This window comes from Amphiura filiformis, chromosome 16 (genome assembly GCF_039555335.1).
Source record: "Amphiura filiformis chromosome 16, Afil_fr2py, whole genome shotgun sequence".
Taxonomy (NCBI): Eukaryota; Metazoa; Echinodermata; class Ophiuroidea; order Amphilepidida; family Amphiuridae; genus Amphiura; species Amphiura filiformis.
Window position 1 is genome coordinate 27,562,397 of NC_092643.1, and position 20,438 is coordinate 27,582,834.

General features: G+C 36.0%; 1 protein-coding gene across 5 annotated transcripts in view; it reads right to left on the bottom strand.

The window, feature by feature from the left end:
- Positions 1-966: 966 nt before the first annotated feature.
- The window catches only part of LOC140135826 (AKT-interacting protein-like), a 44,013-nt gene continuing 24,541 nt past the window's right edge, over positions 967-20,438 (bottom strand). For 2 of the 5 annotated variants that reach the window (XM_072157456.1, XM_072157452.1), the window contains 6 exons: positions 18,618-18,913; positions 17,386-17,450; positions 14,993-15,093; positions 12,922-13,109; positions 10,280-10,448; positions 967-1,935 (listed from right to left, as the gene is read on the bottom strand). In XM_072157456.1, the coding sequence (XP_072013557.1) occupies positions 1,834-1,935; positions 10,280-10,448; positions 12,922-13,109; positions 14,993-15,093; positions 17,386-17,450; positions 18,618-18,913 (921 nt within the window). In that variant the 3' untranslated portion in view covers positions 967-1,833. Of the gene's footprint in view, positions 1,936-4,245; positions 4,512-10,275; positions 10,449-12,921; positions 13,110-14,992; positions 15,094-17,385; positions 17,451-18,617; positions 18,914-20,438 lie in introns of those variants that run through there. The other 3 variants (XM_072157455.1, XM_072157453.1, XM_072157454.1) reach the window with 3 other exon arrangements.

Below are 20,438 nucleotides of genomic sequence, written 5' to 3' on the forward strand. Positions count from 1 at the left end.
ATTGCGCTACAGTGTATTGCATTTGAAATTCATACACACCCTATGGAAGACATGACCTTAATCTCACACACAGGAGTGTGTACATTTCACATGGAGTCACCCATTCAGATAATCCCATTTGAAATTCAAATTGGTTGAAGATTAAGGACATGTATAAAAGGAATGTATGGATTTCAACTGAACTAGCCCATTGACCCTTTGCACAGATCTGCCATCTTGTTTGTAAAACGAGGTTCTCCGTGCAAACAAATGCACAAAAAGGGATTCAATATGGCAACTCGAGGTATATGTTGCTAAGGGAAGAGCAAGTCTGATTGGTCCTAAACAGATAACTGTAAAGTTGCCAGACTTTCCACATACAAGAGTTTAGTCGTAACAAAGTGACCTTTATAAACCTTGTGAGCAAAGCATGTGATCAAAATTAAACCATTGGCTGAATGCAAGAAAGTCATATCGAGGAGTCAGTGACACAAAGACGTAACTCCATTTTTTGCGAAAATGAGATTTTGATATCAAATTTTTCATTCAGCACACCATTGAAATCAATGGCTAGTGAAACATAGGCTTAACTACGTAAGTCAATGTAGAGCATTATCTTTAAGGGGGTACTACACCCCTCGATAAATTTGTGTCTATTTTTGCATTTTTCTCAAAACTAATAACACAATGGTAACAAAAGTTATGTATATTATAGGGGCAAGGAATCCAATTACTACACTGGGATTTCAGTGACCCAAGACAAGTGGTTCATTATTTATGATAAGAAATAAGGTACCGCTAGGATGTACCTCATTTCCTATCATATATATTGAACCGCTTGTCTTGAGTCACTGACATTTCAGTGTAGTAATTGGATTCCTTACCCCTATAATATACATAACTTTTGTTACCACTGTATTATTATTTTTTGAGAAAAATGCAAAAATAGTCACAAATTTACCACAGGGGTGTAGTACCCCCTTAAACTCAATTTTCTCAGAATGGCCAAAATGGAGAAACTTTGTGTCACTGACCCCTCGATATGTGCATAATAAAAATAATAACAGAAGCTCTTACAACCTTCTTCCATGCAACCATTAACATATTATTACACAGGTTCAAATTTGGTCAAATTATGTGAATCACATTTCATCATTATTTTTTTAAATTTTTATACAAAATATATTTGCAGGAATCAACTATGTATATTCCACACACTTGTGCATATTAAATGTGATTCTTACAAAATATGACAAAATTGAACCCCTTGATCAATAATGCACTGTACAAATATGTGCCCTAGCCTCCATGACTTCACAAATAAATCAACCACAATAGAGGCTGTCAGCCTTTTCCGCGGGATCCGCCATCTTGTGGGTATTGCCGTTCTGCATGTCATGCGTTAGACATTACACCCCCGATTATGTGGAAGTTGCAGCATGTGACGCACCTCTTCAGTCAAGCCTCAACGCGGTGATCTTAGCAACAAGGCACTATGTACCCACAAGATGGCGGCATTGACGTCACAATGACTACCTCTATACAAACCATTTATCCACATTTCATACCGTAAATCTGCACCGATTCATCACTAATTATTTCATGAAATCATCCTCAGGCTGTACCATAATTAATGCCAGCCTCCTTAGGTCGGCCCGTAATTAATGCCAGCCTGAATTCCAGCAGCATGTACATGATGAAATCTTCTTGTAAAACATTTAAATATCAAATCTAGCTCCCTGATTGGCAAGCATTTAAAACAACTTCGGGCCCAGCCCTGATTATCTCAGTCCGTCACATCACAGTTTTTGCATGACATCACAAGTCTACATTTATAATATATATTTCAGTGTTTCAGTGTGTTTCTTTGCTGAAAACTTCCATTGTTCCAGGTTTCACCCACGACAGTCCTGATGTCTGCGCGTTTTTTGCACCTTCGCTATCTTCTTTCGATTTCTGTAAATAGATGGAAAAAAATTGGGAGACAAATTATGATTCGGTTTCAAAGTAAAACCAAGATAAGAAAAAGAAAACACTTAACATTAAACACTTGTGAACAAAATATTACAAGTGGCGTGAATGTGATGATAGTATATACTACAGCAGTGCATTATAGCCCTTCTCTGAAAAATCTTTATTTTCCATAAAAGGGTAGCTTCCTGCTAAAATTGTGAATAAGCAGCACTGATGTAAGACAAAAGCAAACATCAATATTGTTTGTAACCTATGCCTTGAAGACCAAATACTTATACTAGTGACTTGTCAGTCACTATTCATAATATAATGACACTGTCAATGTGATGCATGTGTGATGGGCTGGCATTCTTAACATACTATGCAATTATGACAAGTGCCTTGAAGTATTTTAAATTTACCCACTGAAAAAGCATTAGCCAACAGACAGCTAGTACAGAGGTACAGATAGTGCCCAACTGGCAAAGTCCCTGTGATTTGTATGGAATAAGAATTCACCCATATATTTAAAAAGCCTTAATGTATGATTTCCTTCCAATTTTAAATTTGTTATTATATACTCAAAATCCTGAAATAATGCTAGTAATAATTATCGGGAAGGGTTTCTGTCATTTTGAGCTGAAATAACAAGGTAAAGTGAAAGACACCCTGCTGGTATGTTGGCCATTAAACACGCATTTCTATAGGAGGACATAATGTCATAATTCTTTGAATTATCACATTATGCCGAACTTTGCTCTGTTGACCTACAAACAAACACAACAATTTTGGCCAATTCCATTTAGGTGCAAGTAAGGACATGTGTAAACATTACAAATATGCCAAAAAATCAGGTTTGAAAAAAATTAACCAATTTCATATTATAAGATCGTAGATTGTGGCTTTAATGAGGACTGACCATTGTATTGCCTGCATGTGTCTAACAAATCACACATGACGTTACATTGTATATGCACTCTTGTTCGTGAAAGACTTTGCCAGTTGGTACACCGTCTGTTTATTTAGGGATTCAATCATGTTTCACCGTTGTTCATCACCGTTTAACAGCGATGCGGCCGCGTCGTCTGCGTGGTTTACTTCGCGAGGGCAGCTTTAGCTGCCCGAGCTAAGTAAACCACGCAGACGAGCTTGACGCGAAGTTGTTAAACGGTGATGAACAACGAAACATGATTGAATCCTTTCAACAACAAAAAGAAGCTAAAGATCGTATAATTCACGATTATTTCATGGGGAAATGTCAGTTAATCATTGTCACTGAGCCTTACAAAAACTTCGATGATTTCTCTGTGAATATCATCAATAAAACTATTAAACTACAGAATAAAACGGCAAAATTTAGCCGCTATCTGAAAATACTGAATTCAACTTGTAAGCTTGCATACGCACAAATGTTCCAGGCATGACAAATTTTACGCGCTCTCGCGTAACGCGTAGTCTCGCTCGTGTTCGCGTATACGCTATAGTAAAAGTGTGGATTCATCACGAATTAACAACGGTTGGCTCCTGTACAAAGGTATAGGAGGAGTTGTTGAATAGTCTATATGCTGCTGACTTGCAACCACTAGACAATATTTGGACAGTGCAAGTGAGAGGTAGTGAGAGACCAAATATTCTTGAAAAACATAATTTTAACCATTTGAAAGCATTTCTTGATTACATTCACAATGACAAATTGATAGACATGTAAACCAGAAATTTACCACAGTTCTAATTGTAACATCAGGAGGGGCCTTTTTTAAATGGTGGAAAACCCCTGTTTGGTCCACTTTCGTATACACTACAATACCTGGAAAAAATGAGGCGGCCTGTTTTTTTCAAGTACGTTAGGCTCTTCTACTGATCACAAAACTTCCCTAAAATGTTTCTTATACATTTGTAAGGCTATAGAACTTCTTCATTAAAAAGTTTTAGAAAAAAAAAAAATAAGAATCTTCACAAAATGAAGCGGGAGGGGACACTATAAACATGTTTGTTTTTTACTCAGCCTTAAGACTCGCAGATTTATAAGTGGTAAATTTTGACAATAGGACACAAAAATGAAACATTTGTGACATGATCAAGGGGAATGAGTCACATGTCGACCCTGGTCGAAAATGAGTTTTACATATGTTTCTAAATAGGACATTTAGAGCTTTCTGAAACTGAAAACCCCATGTTGATACAACTTTTCTTTGCAATGTTACATCAATTTATCATTCGCTGAAAACAATGTATAACAAAAGAATTTTAACACTTTCCTTGCCAATATCTCAAAATAAATATTAGCGACATCCGACTCATTTCCCTTGATCGTGTCACATTTGTGTTCTGGTTGAAGTATAATCACACAGTTTAGAATTTTGGTCCCAACTCACTTTTCATCTTGTGATTATAATTCAAACATCACACTCACATACACTGTATAATAGCCAAGGAGATGGAGAAAAGTATTATTACAAAAGTGATTGGTTAGCTGAATATTCACAACTGGTGAACTCACAAGCACTGACAATTGGACAAGATTAGATGCATGATTGGACATACAATACTTCCCTTTACAAAACTGTACTCGGGTTCATCTATAAATAAGGTATATTGTTCAACACACAGAAATTGGTTAATTGTTTTGAATATATGTACATTGTCAGTGCAGTACTAGTGATAAATTATAACAAATTTGCAATAGTGTAAGTATAATGAAACAACTAATTAAAAGGTTGTGAATGTTTTGAGTCATCCAGTAATATAAAATAGACAATAATATGAATCAAATTCTGGACTTGCCAACGATTTTTAGTAACGTTGCGACTCATGTGACCAAACCATCAGCCAAGTCTCTGCGCAGTGAGTCTGATGAAGATCCGGCGAATGGGTCGCAATGTTACTATAAATCGTTGGTGAGTGCAGAATTTGATTCATATTATTGTCTAACCAACTAAAAGGTTTTTTTGTCTATCAGTAAGGAAAGAAGGAACAAAAAAGGAGAGAAGACAAACAAAGAAGTGGAAGTTTTCTTCCGGGTTTCGACCCCTCGCGCGCCAAGCACTCCATCGGCGACCAGTAGCCACATGTGCTTTGATGCCCCGGCCAGCAAAAGCGTGCTATAAATGAGTTTGGGTGATTGCTTTTCATCGCCTCAAATGGGATGCATACATGCTTATGTTTATTTTATAGAGTTAGGGTTATAAGCATAGCACATTCCTTTTCTTGAATTTTGAAGTGACTCAAGCCACAATACTTTCCAGTAGCATGATCCCAATTATCATTGTATCATTGTATCAATGACCACAAGTTGACCTCCACTTGTTGTGGAGTATGAGTTTTTGTTGCTGACTCATTTATAGGTCATTTTAAGATTGTATAAACATATTGGGCTGGTTTCTCCAAGCATGGCTAGTGTTCAGACTTCCTAAGCCACAAGGTTGAAGTCCAATTAGTCCTATATACCAGTGCTTACAATTTCACATCATACATCACCTAGAAAGAGAAATCAATCAAATGGATCCACATTGGCTTAGGAAGCCTGACCACTAGCCAAGCTTAGAGAAATCGGATCATTGAGGCTAAAAAACAACTGTCTTGTGATAAACTGGACTATTTGTGATCCTAGTAATGAATATGATACAAAGACTCATCTTCATCCTTTTGCAAAACCAGACTGTGTAGCAATCCCAAAGGGTCAGATAGTCTCAAGATAATTGACGCGATTCCAAATACAGTGCGCCACCTACGATCACGCCTGGCTGATCAACTTCGCGCAGAGCATCATGGGTAAAAGTCGACATCCATGACGCGTCGACGATGAACCATCGACCCTGGAAACGTAACGAGTGTTGCTATCGATTATTCAAATTTGTTTATTTACGTTGATGATGATCAGCTGTTAATTCAACCCTCCGACGATTTTTTTTTTCCATTTCTGCCTCCTTTTAAAAGTTAATTTCGACAGTCATGGTTTAGGCCTACCGGTAGGCCTACCTCTGTGAATGTTCAGAGTGTTAGGCCTATTCCCACACAAGATAATGGGAATCAATTAAACCCTTATTTTCAAACTTTTCCGAACTTTCCGAGGTGTTGGGGAAAATACTTTCGTTTACAAGAAAAGAAAACACTTTCAGGTCTTTAAGCTTTGTTGTAAGCATGGTAAGTAGGCCTATAATAGACTTGATTAAAAAAATATGATTGGGGATAGGCCTACTTAGACCCTCATGCATATCCTTAAAAAACCAATTTTTAAACTTTGTTTATTTTAAGTAAAGTAGGCCTAATTCTCAATATTTAGAATAACGAAATATTCAATACATAATTTAACAGCATGGACAGCGTAAAGCATATATTTTTTTTAATGTTTTTTTTTCTGCCTCCTTTTTAAAGTTAATTTCGACAGTCATGGTTTAGGCCTACCTCTGTGAATGTTCAGAGTGTTAGGCCTATTCCCACACAAAATAATGGGCATCAATTAAACCCTTGTTTTCAAATTTTCCGAACCCGATCCGAGGCGCTTGGGAAAATACTTTAGGCTCTCGTTTACAAGAAAAGAAAACACTGAAAAATCAGTGATTGGGGATAGGCCTACTTAGACCCTCATGAATATATCCTTTAAAAAACCCAATTTTTAAACCTTGTTTGTTTTAAGTAAAAGAGGCCTAATTCTCAATATTTAGAATAACGAAATATTCAATACCGGTACATATTTTAACAGCATGGACAGCGTAAAGCATTTTTTTTAAATACGATTAAAACGTTTTCGAATTTCAAATGTACTCTATTCCTATTCAACCATCTATGGTTAAAACTCGATGTCAAAAATGTTGATGTCTCTGATCGACCATCTAGGCCTATAAACCCGATGTCAAACGGTCAATTTTCGAGTTTGGGTAGGCCTATAATAGCAAATGCTTCTGATGCAAGACAATTTCAAACAGGAAATTTAATCTAAAACGCAAATTCGTGCCGCCTTTTTTATTTCTTGTTTGGATAACTTTTCCCATAATTATACCATGCGTGATACATGATTAAGATGAAAGCTTTTGGTTTTCATAAATGTTTTGAACGCTTGTCTTATTTTTTTTTTATTATTTTTTTTTTCCTAACCTAGGCCTATAGATGTTTTACATTTATAACCTTTTTACAAACTTGAATAGATATGAATTAATTGTTTTAAAGCATTTTGAAGACGTTTTGAAACGCTCTTTGTAGCATGATGTAGGCCTACTGTATGATCACGAAAGGTGGTAAATTTAGAAGCCATTTCCTTCTATATAGCCATAAACAATTAACACTTTGGCCCCAATGTCGGGAGAAAATATATAGGCCTACTTGCACTAAACAAATAAACCTGTTAATTTTTAAAATAAACTCTCGTGGTGCAATTCAGTCAACAAAATTACATAGGCTTATGAACCGGGGCTGGGGCTCAGCCCCTCAATAAATTTGGTGCGGGGCTCGAATAGGCCTACCCTTCTGTATGAATCGGCACGCTTTCATTTTCATTTAGGCCTATAATGGCCTCCAAACTACATTGTTAAGCTACGTTGTTAAGTTATCTTGTTTTGTCCCTTATTGTACAGTATATTCTTCACCGTAAATCGGTGTGTGTGTGTGGGGGGGGGGGGGGTCCCGGTTCGCCCTTCAGTCTCAAATGCAGCAGGCCTAAACAATGCGTACACCCCTCCAATAAAGTCCATCCCCAGATTTGACCTCTTTACTTTGTAGGTTGAGTCCTTGATCCATGGGCCTGATCCATTATTTAATATGCAAGAAATGTTGACCCTCCGAATTTAAACCTTTCCAATTTGGCCAAAGTCCACAATGCCGTAAAGGTTGGGCTACACTACAGTTCAGTTCTTTTCACAGTGTTGACTTATAATTTCATGAGAAAGAAAAAGACAATGGGAAAGATTTTAAGCTTTCCCATTTTCTTTTTCTTTTTAAAAACATGTATAGGCCTAGGCCTAGGTGTTTAAAATTGTCCAATTGAATATTTAGTCGAAACAGCTTTTGATTTTTCAATGTTGTGCCGACCGATATTATATGACTAAAAAGAAACTCATTCCAACCAACGTGTGCTATTTAATTGGGAGTAGGCCTAGTTATTATACATTACACGTACAATAGGCTATCATTTTAAACTGAAAACACCAAAGGTCTAGCATACTTGGTTCTAAAGTTATGGAGTTTTTCATGCATATTTTCTTGATAGGCCTATGCCGTAAAATAATGATCTTTTAAAATTCATGTCTTTTGCATGCAGTTTGAAACTTTCTTCATCTTTATTATAATGCTATATAGAACTCTATGAGGTATTGTTGAACTTATGCATTAAAGTCTAAAATTGAAATATTAACAAAAAATAAATGTTATTTTTATGCGGTAGGCTATGCCTACAAAGTGTTTATATTGTGATCGTAATCTTTTTAATGTTTGATAGTAATACAATTAAAAATACAAATTTAGGCTAAAAATAAAATAAGGACAAATCAAACAATTACAATAATAAAAAAAAACGGCAAACCAATGTGATGCATGTTTATAAGTAATCGAGATATTAAGAATCTTTTTAAAATTTACTTGAATTTCTTTGCGGTAGGCCTATCCCGCGCGGCGGGCCGCTATAAGCGCCTTCGTGCAAAAAAAACATTTTTAGAAAAAGTAGGCCGATTACAAAAACGCAACACCTATAGTATGGATGTTGGTGTTATATTATTATCGTATTGAGCAAACAATAAATTCAGAAAGAATTAAAACAATTTATTCTAATAACCAAAATAAAACCTATGCGTTTTCCATTGAAAAAAAGGACAGGCCTAGGCCTACTGCCCGCATTGACTAGGCTCGGCGCGTGTCGGGCTGAAAAGCATCGTAAAGTTTAAAAACAAAAAAGGGCGGTTTTAGAAAATGTATAACAAAAGGAAACACCTAGTATCAACATCAAGTTTATGGATTTAGAAAAGGACATCTGTGAATATCAAACTGCAATATTTCACTTCAACACAGAAAATCTCAAAAAATTTCAAAAAGTACTAAAAAACATTGTGTTTTTAGAGTAGGCCTAATACTCACAATGGTCAGCTATGGTTGATGAAAAAGGGTGTCGACCCCAGACACGGGAAATGCCAATTTTCACTGCCGTCGTTGGTGGCGCGCTGTATTTGGAATCGCGAGAATTGTATTGATATAACCCCAAATTTAACTGGGTTATTCCAGTTGAAATCCATACACCCCTTTATGGAAGACATGACGTTAATCTAAACAATACCCTGTGTCCGTATGCACAAAACAATGTTAGACCTGGTATAACCCGGGGCACTCAACTTTGGAGGTGACGCGTATGTAGGGCTGTTAAGACCCCCTTTTTCAGCATTGCTGTCACCCAAAGACCCCATATTTTTTACGAGCACATGCTCACTCCGCGCTCTGTCACCCGAAGACCCCCTATTTTTCCATTTGATCTGTCACCCTAAGACCCTTACAAGTTCAATTTGAACAGCAACTTTCATTTATCACTGATTTTGTTACTAATTTTGAAAAAATAAAGAAATTTGAAGCCATTTAGAACTAGAAATTTGATTTTCGAGGTTTTTGTGTGGCGCTGTTTTGGTTCTCACCCAAAGATTCCATTTAAAGAAAAAGGTCATGTTCTCACCCAATGACCCCATATTTTTTACATTTTGCTCTCACCGAATGCCAAAAATCATGCTCTCACCCAATGACCCCATATTTTTACATGGTGCTCTCACCGAATGCCCCTTAGTGCGAAAGCGCCAGCCCTACACCTATATCCATTTTAAATTGAAGTGCCCCCCCCCCCCACCCGGGTATAACCATGGAGGTTAGAAATAGAGAGGGATTCTTTCACTCTTTTTTTCCCTCCTTTATTTCTAGCAAAGTCAAAAAGTTCTTCAGCCATCTAATATTAAGCTACATGTATTTGCCCTTAACAGGATCTACAATAATATAGAATAAGGTACATGTAAACATCACAAAGTTCCTTCTCCATAGGACTAATCTCCATAGCTAAAGTTAGACCTGGTCTTATTTGTTTTGTGCATATGGACCGAGTGTGAATTTCAAATGGAGTTTTAACTGAATATGTGACTTCATTTGAAATCGACACCCCCTGTGTGGGAGATTACAATTATGCCTTACATTTAGGAGGTGTATGTATTTCTACCTGAATAGTCCTATGTTAACATATGTAGCAATCCCAAATGGCCAGATATACCATACAGATAGTAGACAGCAGTACCATGATAGTAGGTAACTCAAAATTAGCAAGTTTCATTACTTGTATCATGCAAATTTGTTAATTGCAGATGTTAGTAAAAATTAATAGTTGCTTACCGACCTTGGGTGTGACAATGGTTTTCAGAGCCTTGCTATGCTTCTCTTCTTCCCATTTGCTAAACCTGATTGCATGAGGGTCGTCTGAATGCGGCGAGTCGTACAACTGGCTTTTACATGTTGCTATTGTGTCGGCCACTTTGGCTTTAAACAATACATTGTCTTCTTCATATCTACAAAATGGTAAACAACACACAACAAGTGTTAGAGCTTCATCAGTGGCATAGCGTCTAGGGGCATGGGGAGGCATGTCCCCCCCCCCATATCGAATTGAAAATTTAGAAACTCCCATAAGAAATTTCCTAACAATAGCTTGTACCCCCAATCAGGCTGGGTGCCTCAAATCATGATCGGTGCCTCCCCCCAATAGGAGGACTCCGACAACGCCACTGAACTACAAATTGTATAAAAAGGTCCTACATATGAGATACATGAAGGAGCATGTCGTACAGCTGCCACTCACAAATTTTCATCAGTTTGTTTAGATGGCTGTGATGTATTGTACACACTACTCTCTTGTTCCTTAGAAGTAATACTGTATGAAAACATAATCTTTATTACTTCAGCTACTTGAACAGTACCGGGTAATTACTACACTCCACCCATCGCTATGCCAAAAGTCTAGCACATGTATGACGGTCTCAAAATAATCTGAATCTTGCAAATATTTTAAATTATTAACTTTGTAATTGATATTCTCCAAGAACAATCATTCATGTTTATATAAACTGATTTTTTATCAATCTTCTAAATATAGCATCTACCCAAACAGAGTGTCAGTGTCAGACTAGACTATAAATATGACTCAGTTCCCCTTGGCTATGAAAGTAATATTATCATTAATAAAGACAGAAAAGCAATAATTAACCACATGTATCAATCAAAGTGGGTCTCTTGTAACATAGCCAAAGGTTCAATTAGTGATAAATCCTGCTATATAAGTGTGGTAATTTCAGCAGCCATCCAAAACAAAAAAACAATAGAATAAGTCAAAACAGATGTCAGTTCAGACCAAAGATATTTAAATCTGAACAAAGATATTATCAGATACATTTTTTTTAACTTTCAAAGTGAAATTTCATGACATCAAATTACTAATTGTTTTTATCACATCACACATACAAATGCCAAGGTTACGATGTGAGTGCTTCAGTATTAAAACCTACCGTTTCATAATAGGTTTTTATTAAAAGGACAATTGAATATAGTTTGACAAGGCCATTCAAATGGAAATTTGCTTTTATGCCGATGCAGCAGTGCCAGTGATTCAAAACCTTTTACAGGAAACAGGCAACAACAGTTAATCAAAATGAAACTGCAGAAGACGAAATACCTTCAAAATGCATCTTCTGCCAAACGACATAGCTAAGTGACGCCTATGATGTCACTTGCACACTGTATGCATCGGCAATTGTATTTGTTTTCATGGTGATTGGATGAAATAAATTTGATTTGAATATGTTGTGTTGTAAATACTTAAAAAAGGGTTTAAGGTGCTTATACTTAGTCCACAATTGTTGATAAGGGTTTAAAGTGCAAATATTTATAATTAAAAGACTAGTTTGCCTAAGATGTCCTGTCAACCAGACCACAAATGCCATCCTGCGCAGTTAAGCAACCAAACACACCGTGCCTTTGCCCTGACTTCAGACGCAAACTAATCTTTTTAATTCGGTCTTCAATTATAGTCCAGAATTGTTGATCAAAATACTAATTTTAGAGCCACAACAAACCAAAAATTCATAATGTTGCACCCGCACACCACAAAATATATATTCTACACAAATTATTCATATCCAAAATTCATGAATTTTTGTGAACTACTTCCTCTCTGCTTCACAAATTCACCTTTCTACCAGCATCAAACAAACAACATTTAATTGGAATTCGGCCCACTCAGGCCTCCACTGAAGGACATTTGTACCTGATATAACGAAAAGTACACATAGGCTTTATTTGCAGCTCTATGATCGAAAGCTGAAAATAATCACATCAAATAAATAACTTCCCCCTCTGTTTGACACTCTGGCAGGAAATCCAAATATTTCAACTTTGAGATCAAAATCTCTTTTTAATCAATCATCCACCATGATCAGCATTAAAATGTACATATTAAATCATTCTGTATTAAATATGTGATGTTTGGATTTATTTTGCAGCCTTCAAAAAAAGTTGGGACTTTAATAAAGGGAGTTCCTTTTGTGATGTATAATTTAAATTTTTTTAGCTTTGCATAAGGCTAAAAAAATTGTTATATCTCAAAGCCCACACGTGCGTTCGTTTTTCTTAGCACGTCCATGTCAGGTGAAACGACAAATTTTTTAAAAATTATTTTGTCGTAAAATCATGAAATTCTGAGACAAATTTGTAAGAAAAGTTACTTGATTCGATACTTGCATTGTTTAAGTATAAAACAATCGATATTTGTACTTCAATTGTGTTAATCAACCACAATTTTATGCTATGTACTTTTGAACTCTCGAAAATGACACCTTAATTCAAAATTTTGTTTAAAAAAAAAATAAAAATCTTTAAAAAAAAACCTCACTCCACATTCGTTTTTGAAACTGCCATGGGCTTTGAGATAGAGCATTATTTTTTAGCCTAATCCCATTTGCATACATAATGCCATGAATATAAACTTACAGTACAGCTGCTTCAGGATTAAGAGGTGCTTTGGTGTCAATTTTATAGAATATTCTCCTGGCGTAGAGAAGCACTTGCCATATGTGGTTGACGTTTCTCCGCCATTGCTTGAAGGCTCGTTGCACGTCTAATTCTCCCGTCTCAAAATCAACAATAGGATGGAAAACAGGAGGATGAAATACTAATCTCTGAAATAAAACCAATAAATACAATCAGTATTAAAATTAAAATATTCAACTTTTTTTCCCACTGACCAACCCATAATACCACTTGATACAGCGCATTTTCAGATCAAGTTTCCAACTGACCTTATCGGTAAATCCCAGAAGCCTTTGCGGGTACACCTGTGATGTCGTCATTTGAGCGTCACGCCGACTTGCAGTGCGCAGGCAAGATGTTCGATAACTGATGTGCGTATCAGCACAGATCAGCGTGACGTCAAAAGATGACATCTCAAGTGTACTCGCAAAAGCTTATGGGATTTACCAAAAAGGTCAATTTGACTAAATTCTCAAATTACCAAATTTTAATTATGCACAGTTCAAATACATGTACTGAGTTTTAATTAAACTCCCAGCAGCTGTGTATGTTTCTAACAGTACAAGAGGTAGTGCAAGGAGGCTTTTATTTTTTGTAAACTCTCCGAGCAAAACTTGCATTTGCAGACATAAAGGTATACTATACATAATAAAAAAATAACACTTTCTATGTAACAACCGTGAGTATTTTGAAAGATTAACATCTTTTCCTATATATATACACACTATGTTCAAATACATATTTTCTAAAATCCCAAGCTGTGTCTATTTCTGAAAGGAAGCAGGTTCAAAAACCGCTATGAAAATATTTCCTGTGACATCAAATAAGCCATCAAAACAAAGTCATGGGTCACTCATTACACACTCATTCATATACTAAATTATGCTCTAGGTGAAAGGAAGTCTTATTATACGGATGTAAATATAAGTGTGTTTTGATAGAATTATAAAATATGCTAAAATTACCCTTGAAGGTCAGATCAATAGTAGTAATATTTACCAATTTGAAGTTTCAGCTACTGCCAATATAGTTTGCAACAATTTTGTGAATTGCAACTTTGGAGTAACTTTCCAATCGTGGATGAAATCCCACGTACCCCTAATCCAAAAACTAACTATTTGTAATCTCCATAATGTTATGCTCCCTAATCCTAAGCATTACCCTAACATTAATATCTCAGAGTAGCTTCTACTTTAAAGATTTCCCACAACTTGGTGTAAAAATAATTGAAAGGAAAAAAACAAAAACAAAAAACATGCTTAGTCATTCTGTGACATTTGTCTATCATTGGATTCATTATAACCTCAATATTATGCTATAAAATTCAGGCATGCCACGATGGAAGAATACACTTAATCTACTGGTTACAGGTCCATAGTCCGAGTGTCATTAGTCCGAAAACCCAATAATTTAGTATAAATTCTAATCCTTACCCTAACCTAAAACTTTACTCTTACCCTAACCTAAGCCCTAATCCTAACCCTAAACATAACCCTGACTCTAATACTCACTCTGACCCTAGCCCTGTCCCCAATCCTAATGTTAACCTTAAACCTATCCCTAAGCCTCATCTTAAATGCCCTAAACTAAAGCCATGATTTCTCCGTGTTACAAAATTTAAAATCTGTGTTACAAATTGGACGATTTCCGTGATTTTCCGTTTTCCACTATAAAGCACTGAGAAGTTAAAACAAACATGTTTTAAAAGTGTATTTTGTCTTACCTTTTACTGTAGTGATGGCCAGAATCTTGCCTAGAATTAATGCTAGAATGGTTTGTTTAATGGTTGATTACTGCTAAATAATCACTTTTCATTGTTTTATTTTGCAAATCAACACGAAAGTTAGACATTTTACACAGTTTTTCACTATTTTGTGGCATTTTCAAATTTCCGTGAGCAAACCCCGAATTCCGTGAATTTTTCTGTTTTTCCGTATCGCGGAGAAATCATGGCTTTACCCTAAACCCTAACTTTAACCCCTTTCGGACTAATGATCCTTCAAGACTAATGGGTGGTTCCCTTTCTACTTACAGGACAGTCCCCATCAGGGTAGTTGTCAGGAATATGTACATCAAATTTGAAGACACCTTCTTGGTAAAGGCCTTGTCTGATGAATAACACACCAAACCAATCTGTTGGAACAAGAAGGAAAAAAGGATGTGTCTCTTAATTGTAAAGTTAAATAAATAGAAAGTCAAAAAAATAGAATGTAACTTTGAGGAATAAAATTAAAACCAGAGAACCAGGACTCTCTATACCACCATGAACATGTACAATAGCGCCTTACGCTATGTGGGAAAGTGGGTTTTCGGGTCATTGCTAACGTTGCACAACAACGAAAACATGTGATGAAAGCAGACAATTTTCCTTTAAACCAATACCGTACTAGTATTAATCTTGTTCTGAAATATAAAAGGTGGGGATGTTTCCTTCAACTTATGTCAGAGGATGTGCATCAAAAAGTGCATGTCTTTTTTTTAAACTAATATAATATACCTAACTTTTTAATATTTCATTCCTGATATCACCCAAGTGTGTTAGCACCACTACCAATACCCTGATTAGATGACTGTGTCAACTCATGTGTCATCTCATGTAACAAGTAAACCAGTGTCTCCAGTGGCTGATCGATTTATGTCACATTATGTGCCCCACCTCATTCAACACAACACTCACTGTGAATGTATTGGCTCATTTAAATGCAAAATGTTTGTTACATAATAATTTGCAAAACCTGTTGTGACTCGTATCCTTTTTCATGGTTAACTCAGCACATATTGGCAAACTCAGCACATATATTGGCAAGCGTACATATGGTTATGTTAGTAAGTGCTTTGCACTTAGAGCCAAAGTTCTACCAAATTAATGGTAATTTCATTTGTAATGTTGAATCCTGGTTCATAGATTATTTAGAAAATCGTTGGGTGGGCAGTGAAATTGAAGTTACGCCTAAATTCATAATATACACATATATCTATAGCCATATTTGGGTTTGAATTAAGTACTTGGTCCTGGCGTAATTGAGAGTTGCAAAAGCATCCATCAAGTTCTTGATCACGGCTTTACTAGTTGTAAATTAATTTTTTGAGCTTTCATTTGTAGGCAAAATCCCAGGCACATGTGGGGACAGATAAACAAAACTTGAATGATCAAGTGGTTATAAGGCAAACTATTATAAAATATATTTCTGCATTAGTTGATATGATGGTGGACCAGTTTTGAAAAAAAAAAAAAAAAGTTATGCTTGTGCCCTGGAACCCATCACAAAGTTGAGCCCGATCAGGGACCAAAAATCCTTGTCATAGTGACATGGTCAAAATTCTTCAGAAACACATGCCACAAGAGGGTAATAAAAGAGCAAAAGATCTGACTTGTACTGACAACTAGCAAAGTTGAAACTCTAGTTCTTTAACATCCTTATGTGTTTCCACACTAAATGTCCCATACATGTATCAACAATAGAATTTGCAGACAGGCAAGATAAATTAGGGTTCATTCATATATTTTCATGACTCAACGATTGTTTATGCCCGAGGGCTTTAGCCCGAGGGCATAAAACAACGCTTAGTCATGAAAATATATGAATGAACCCCGCTCATCATACGTAACATTCTGCTTGCTGTTATTTTCCTCCAAAACTAAAAATACCATCATTTTAAACTAAAACTACCAGTTCCTTATCATTTTTAACAGTTTCTCCATCGCTAATTGTAAGAAAACGTTTACTTGCTCAGTCCATCGTGCTTGGGCGCTTGCGCTTGAAATCGCGTACATCACTCGCTTTGCGTAAATAGCTCATGAACATAGACGCGTAATATCCTACTCGCGAAGCGTCCATCAGTTCTCGCGCTTGTTTATGACGAACGCCGGGCATAAACGTTGTTTATGCCCGCCTATCGACCAATCACGCATGCTGTTATATAGCGAGTATGTATGAACTGACAGTTTAGCCCCACAGGCACTACCAGCCAAATTAACTGCCTCTAAGAATTGTTTTGATTGGTTACAAATCTAGCTATATTATGTATTGGGCCAATCAGAGACATAGTGAGAATAGTCAGTAGGGATGAAGGGAATTGTGCTTAAAATTGCTAAGAGATCTAAAAACTCTATTTTGATTGGTTACACAGATTATTACAAAAATGTAATTGGGTTGCAATCTAAGCTTTTGGACTTTCATTTTTTATTTTTTTATTTTTTGTGCATTTAGAGAGTCCCTGGAGAGTTTGCCCATTTGGATACAAACTTTTTGGTGATTTTTTCCAAATGTTTTTTAAATCAACCACAAATGATTGCAGCACTTCACTGTAGGTCTTGAAGGGACTCTCCAATTCCACGAAAATAAAAAATAAAATAAAAATTGTACCAAAAAATTGTGTTTTTTCCAGGCCCCATCTACAGGGTTAATATCCTCAATTACTTACGTAGTGGAGATGCAGCAGAGGGAATCACATAAACACCAGGTAACCTCTGCTTTTGTAGTTGATTACTGTGAGAAATAAACAAATCAAAGATTGGTTCAAACACAAAATAAAATGATCTGGTCTTCAACAGTCAACATTCACCGATATATTGCTCAACTAATAACTGGTAGTCTTGAACATTTACAAATCTAAACATCTGAAGAAACTTTTTACCATTGGTTCATTTTTAAAAAGTGAGTTTCAGTTACTGACCAAGACCACTCAAATAACTGGTGTTGTTTGCAACAAAAACAACAAAATATTTATTCTATAATTTACAGTTTTAAGCTTGCAGTTAAAAGCACAACTTTTCAGTATCTGTAAAGTATTCAGATGCTCAATGCCATGGTTACCTTATAGACGAATCCAACGAGCCAAGTCATGGTCAGGATTTGGTCGGCCATGACGGGTCCCCGCATGCACCACAATGGTGTAGTGTGACTGCCCAATTGGGTGGATTAAAGCCGCTTAAAAATCGATGTTAGATTTTTTGTGTTGTAAACTGTCATCATTCTTTTGTCTACGTGTAACACGAGTGATAGAATGCAGTTTAAAATACCCTCCAAGGCCGCATTATTTCACATTTTATGTGAGACTAAGCCGACGGGGACCCAACTTTGGCAGCCATTAAGGTATAGGAATGCGTGAATTTGGATTCGTCTATAGGGTTTGTCCTTAAAATTAAATGTCATACTCTATCCTTTTAAGAATCAACTGTGTGTGAAGGGACCTCCAACCAAACCACTCATAGGGTGATAGGCAGTGTTAGAATAAGCCATCATTTTTACCTGCCATTCAGGCCCTCATTAATTTTACTGGCCTGATTGTAAAAAGATACATAATACATGTTTACCAATTTAAAGACTTTAGTGTTAAACTGGTCCACATGTATGTGACACTTTAAAAAATAAGACTGGGACTAAGATTCATACAATCAACATTCGGTCAATATGCACACTAGAATTTAGGATTATGTTAAAGTCGGCATTGGGTCATCTTGCTAACTTTAGTAAAATATTTCACAGGCCCTGAAGGCCCAAAGCATATATAACATTTCAGCTGGCTCAGCCTGTTATAATTTTCATGGGTTTGGGCCAGAAGGCCTTCCTTATATCCAACACTGCTGCCAAGGTTTATAAAAAAGCATCTTGACTGTTTATAAATGTACCTATAATAGGGTTGAATCCACTTACTATTCTGCCATTAATGCGTATTCTAAGAACAGCTGCCCGTACGCCCCCACACCATTTGGACTGTTAGCCACACTCGGCGTCCTCTCCCCTGGGGAAGAGATTCCGGCCCTCTCAAACATCGGAGGAGAGCCTGGAGGAGGTGAAGATGCTGCATCCTGCTTGGGTACTGGAGGAAGTTTCTTCTTCCTGAAGCTTCTACGAAGAATCAGCTGTTCTGGTTGTCGCCGTGGCGATTGCTGTGGGGACGGCTGGTGATTGTTGTTTTGTGTAGTGTTTCCTTTGTTTTCATCATCTCCCTGCAGGTTGGAAATAAAATTATACACAATATTTCCTGAATTATTGGCTTGTTCTATTATTGTTTGCATTGCAAATAGGGGTTACAAAAAAAAAATGTTACAATTTACTAATTATGATTAATGTTGTTGCAGGGTACATATTCTAAGTATAATTGAGTTTCATACAAAATTCTGTAAAAATGCAGTTATGAAAGACAAAACTTGATTATAAATGCAAGTACAAAATATCTTAATTTAGATCTGCCACTATTTTTTATAGCTGTCCCTTTTTGTTGCAATATCGCAATAAAAAATTGTATTGTATTTTTTCTTGCAATTTCCAATTAATGCCTCATTAAAAATGAGAATATGAATATGTACGATCAGCACAGATCCATATCTCAGTCCTCAACAGTAGCCTAGCCACAAATGTAATATTTTCTACAAAATCAATAAATAAAGTCATAATGAATTTAATGGGCTGACTCAGTTTATATTTAATCATATATAATTGACCACCCAACAGATGCAAGCACTCTTAGTTTGATTTGTCACAACCTGACATTCTCAGTACATTTGATCATTGTTTAGTCATTCATGGGTGTATGCTTGGTTGTTAATAAAATAAATTAAGTACCGTATTGTATGATTGATAGGGAAATATAAAATGCTGCATACATTGTACAATTTCGCTCATTTGTCAGACCATTTGAAAGAAGATATTTTAACAACATCAAGTACAAAAATGTATTTGTGACCCATCTCATCAAAGCAAAAAACTTGTCGCCATAGTGAAATTTTAGATTTCTGTAAATTGACCAAGTGAAAGAACAGTTTTATATTAATTATGTAAAATTTTAATGCTTTAAAATTACATCTCAAATAAAATACACATTCCTTATTCTTTTAATTATCTTTTAATTAAGTGAGTTCAGACAAGTGTTGTGTATCGATGTGAAAAATCACAATTGTGGTACATGTACATTATGTATGACAGCCATTGAAATAGGTTTGAATGTGCTACACGTTTTTACACATATCGTGTTAATTGACAATCATGATACATCATTTAGCATGTTCAGATAAAATTGTTATCACATTTGATGAAGTGCCATATGATTCAAATAAGAATCAAGTTTTTGACATAGCTCCATAATGATGCATGCACAAAATAAAGGGAAATTGAAAAGCAAGCTTATGAAGTGTGCCAGCTACTTGTAATATAAGGTGTTTCTGCATACAATTAAAAAAAAAGTTTACAGAATCTAATGTGATCTGTACTAAGCATAAGCAATAATTCCCCGGGAATAATTCTTGTCTCTTTTTTACATATATTCTTTATGTGGCGAAATTATGTAAGGGCTCATATTGAAATTCCCTTACACAGGAAGCAGCCCTCGAATTAAGGATCTGAAGGGGCACGGCAACTTTTTTAGGGCAAGTTGATAATTGCCGTGGATTTTCACTGAAAAGGCAAGGCAACTGTTGGGCAAAGGCAACTGTTGAAAATTTGAGAAGGGCACCAAGGCAATTTTTCAAAAGCGAA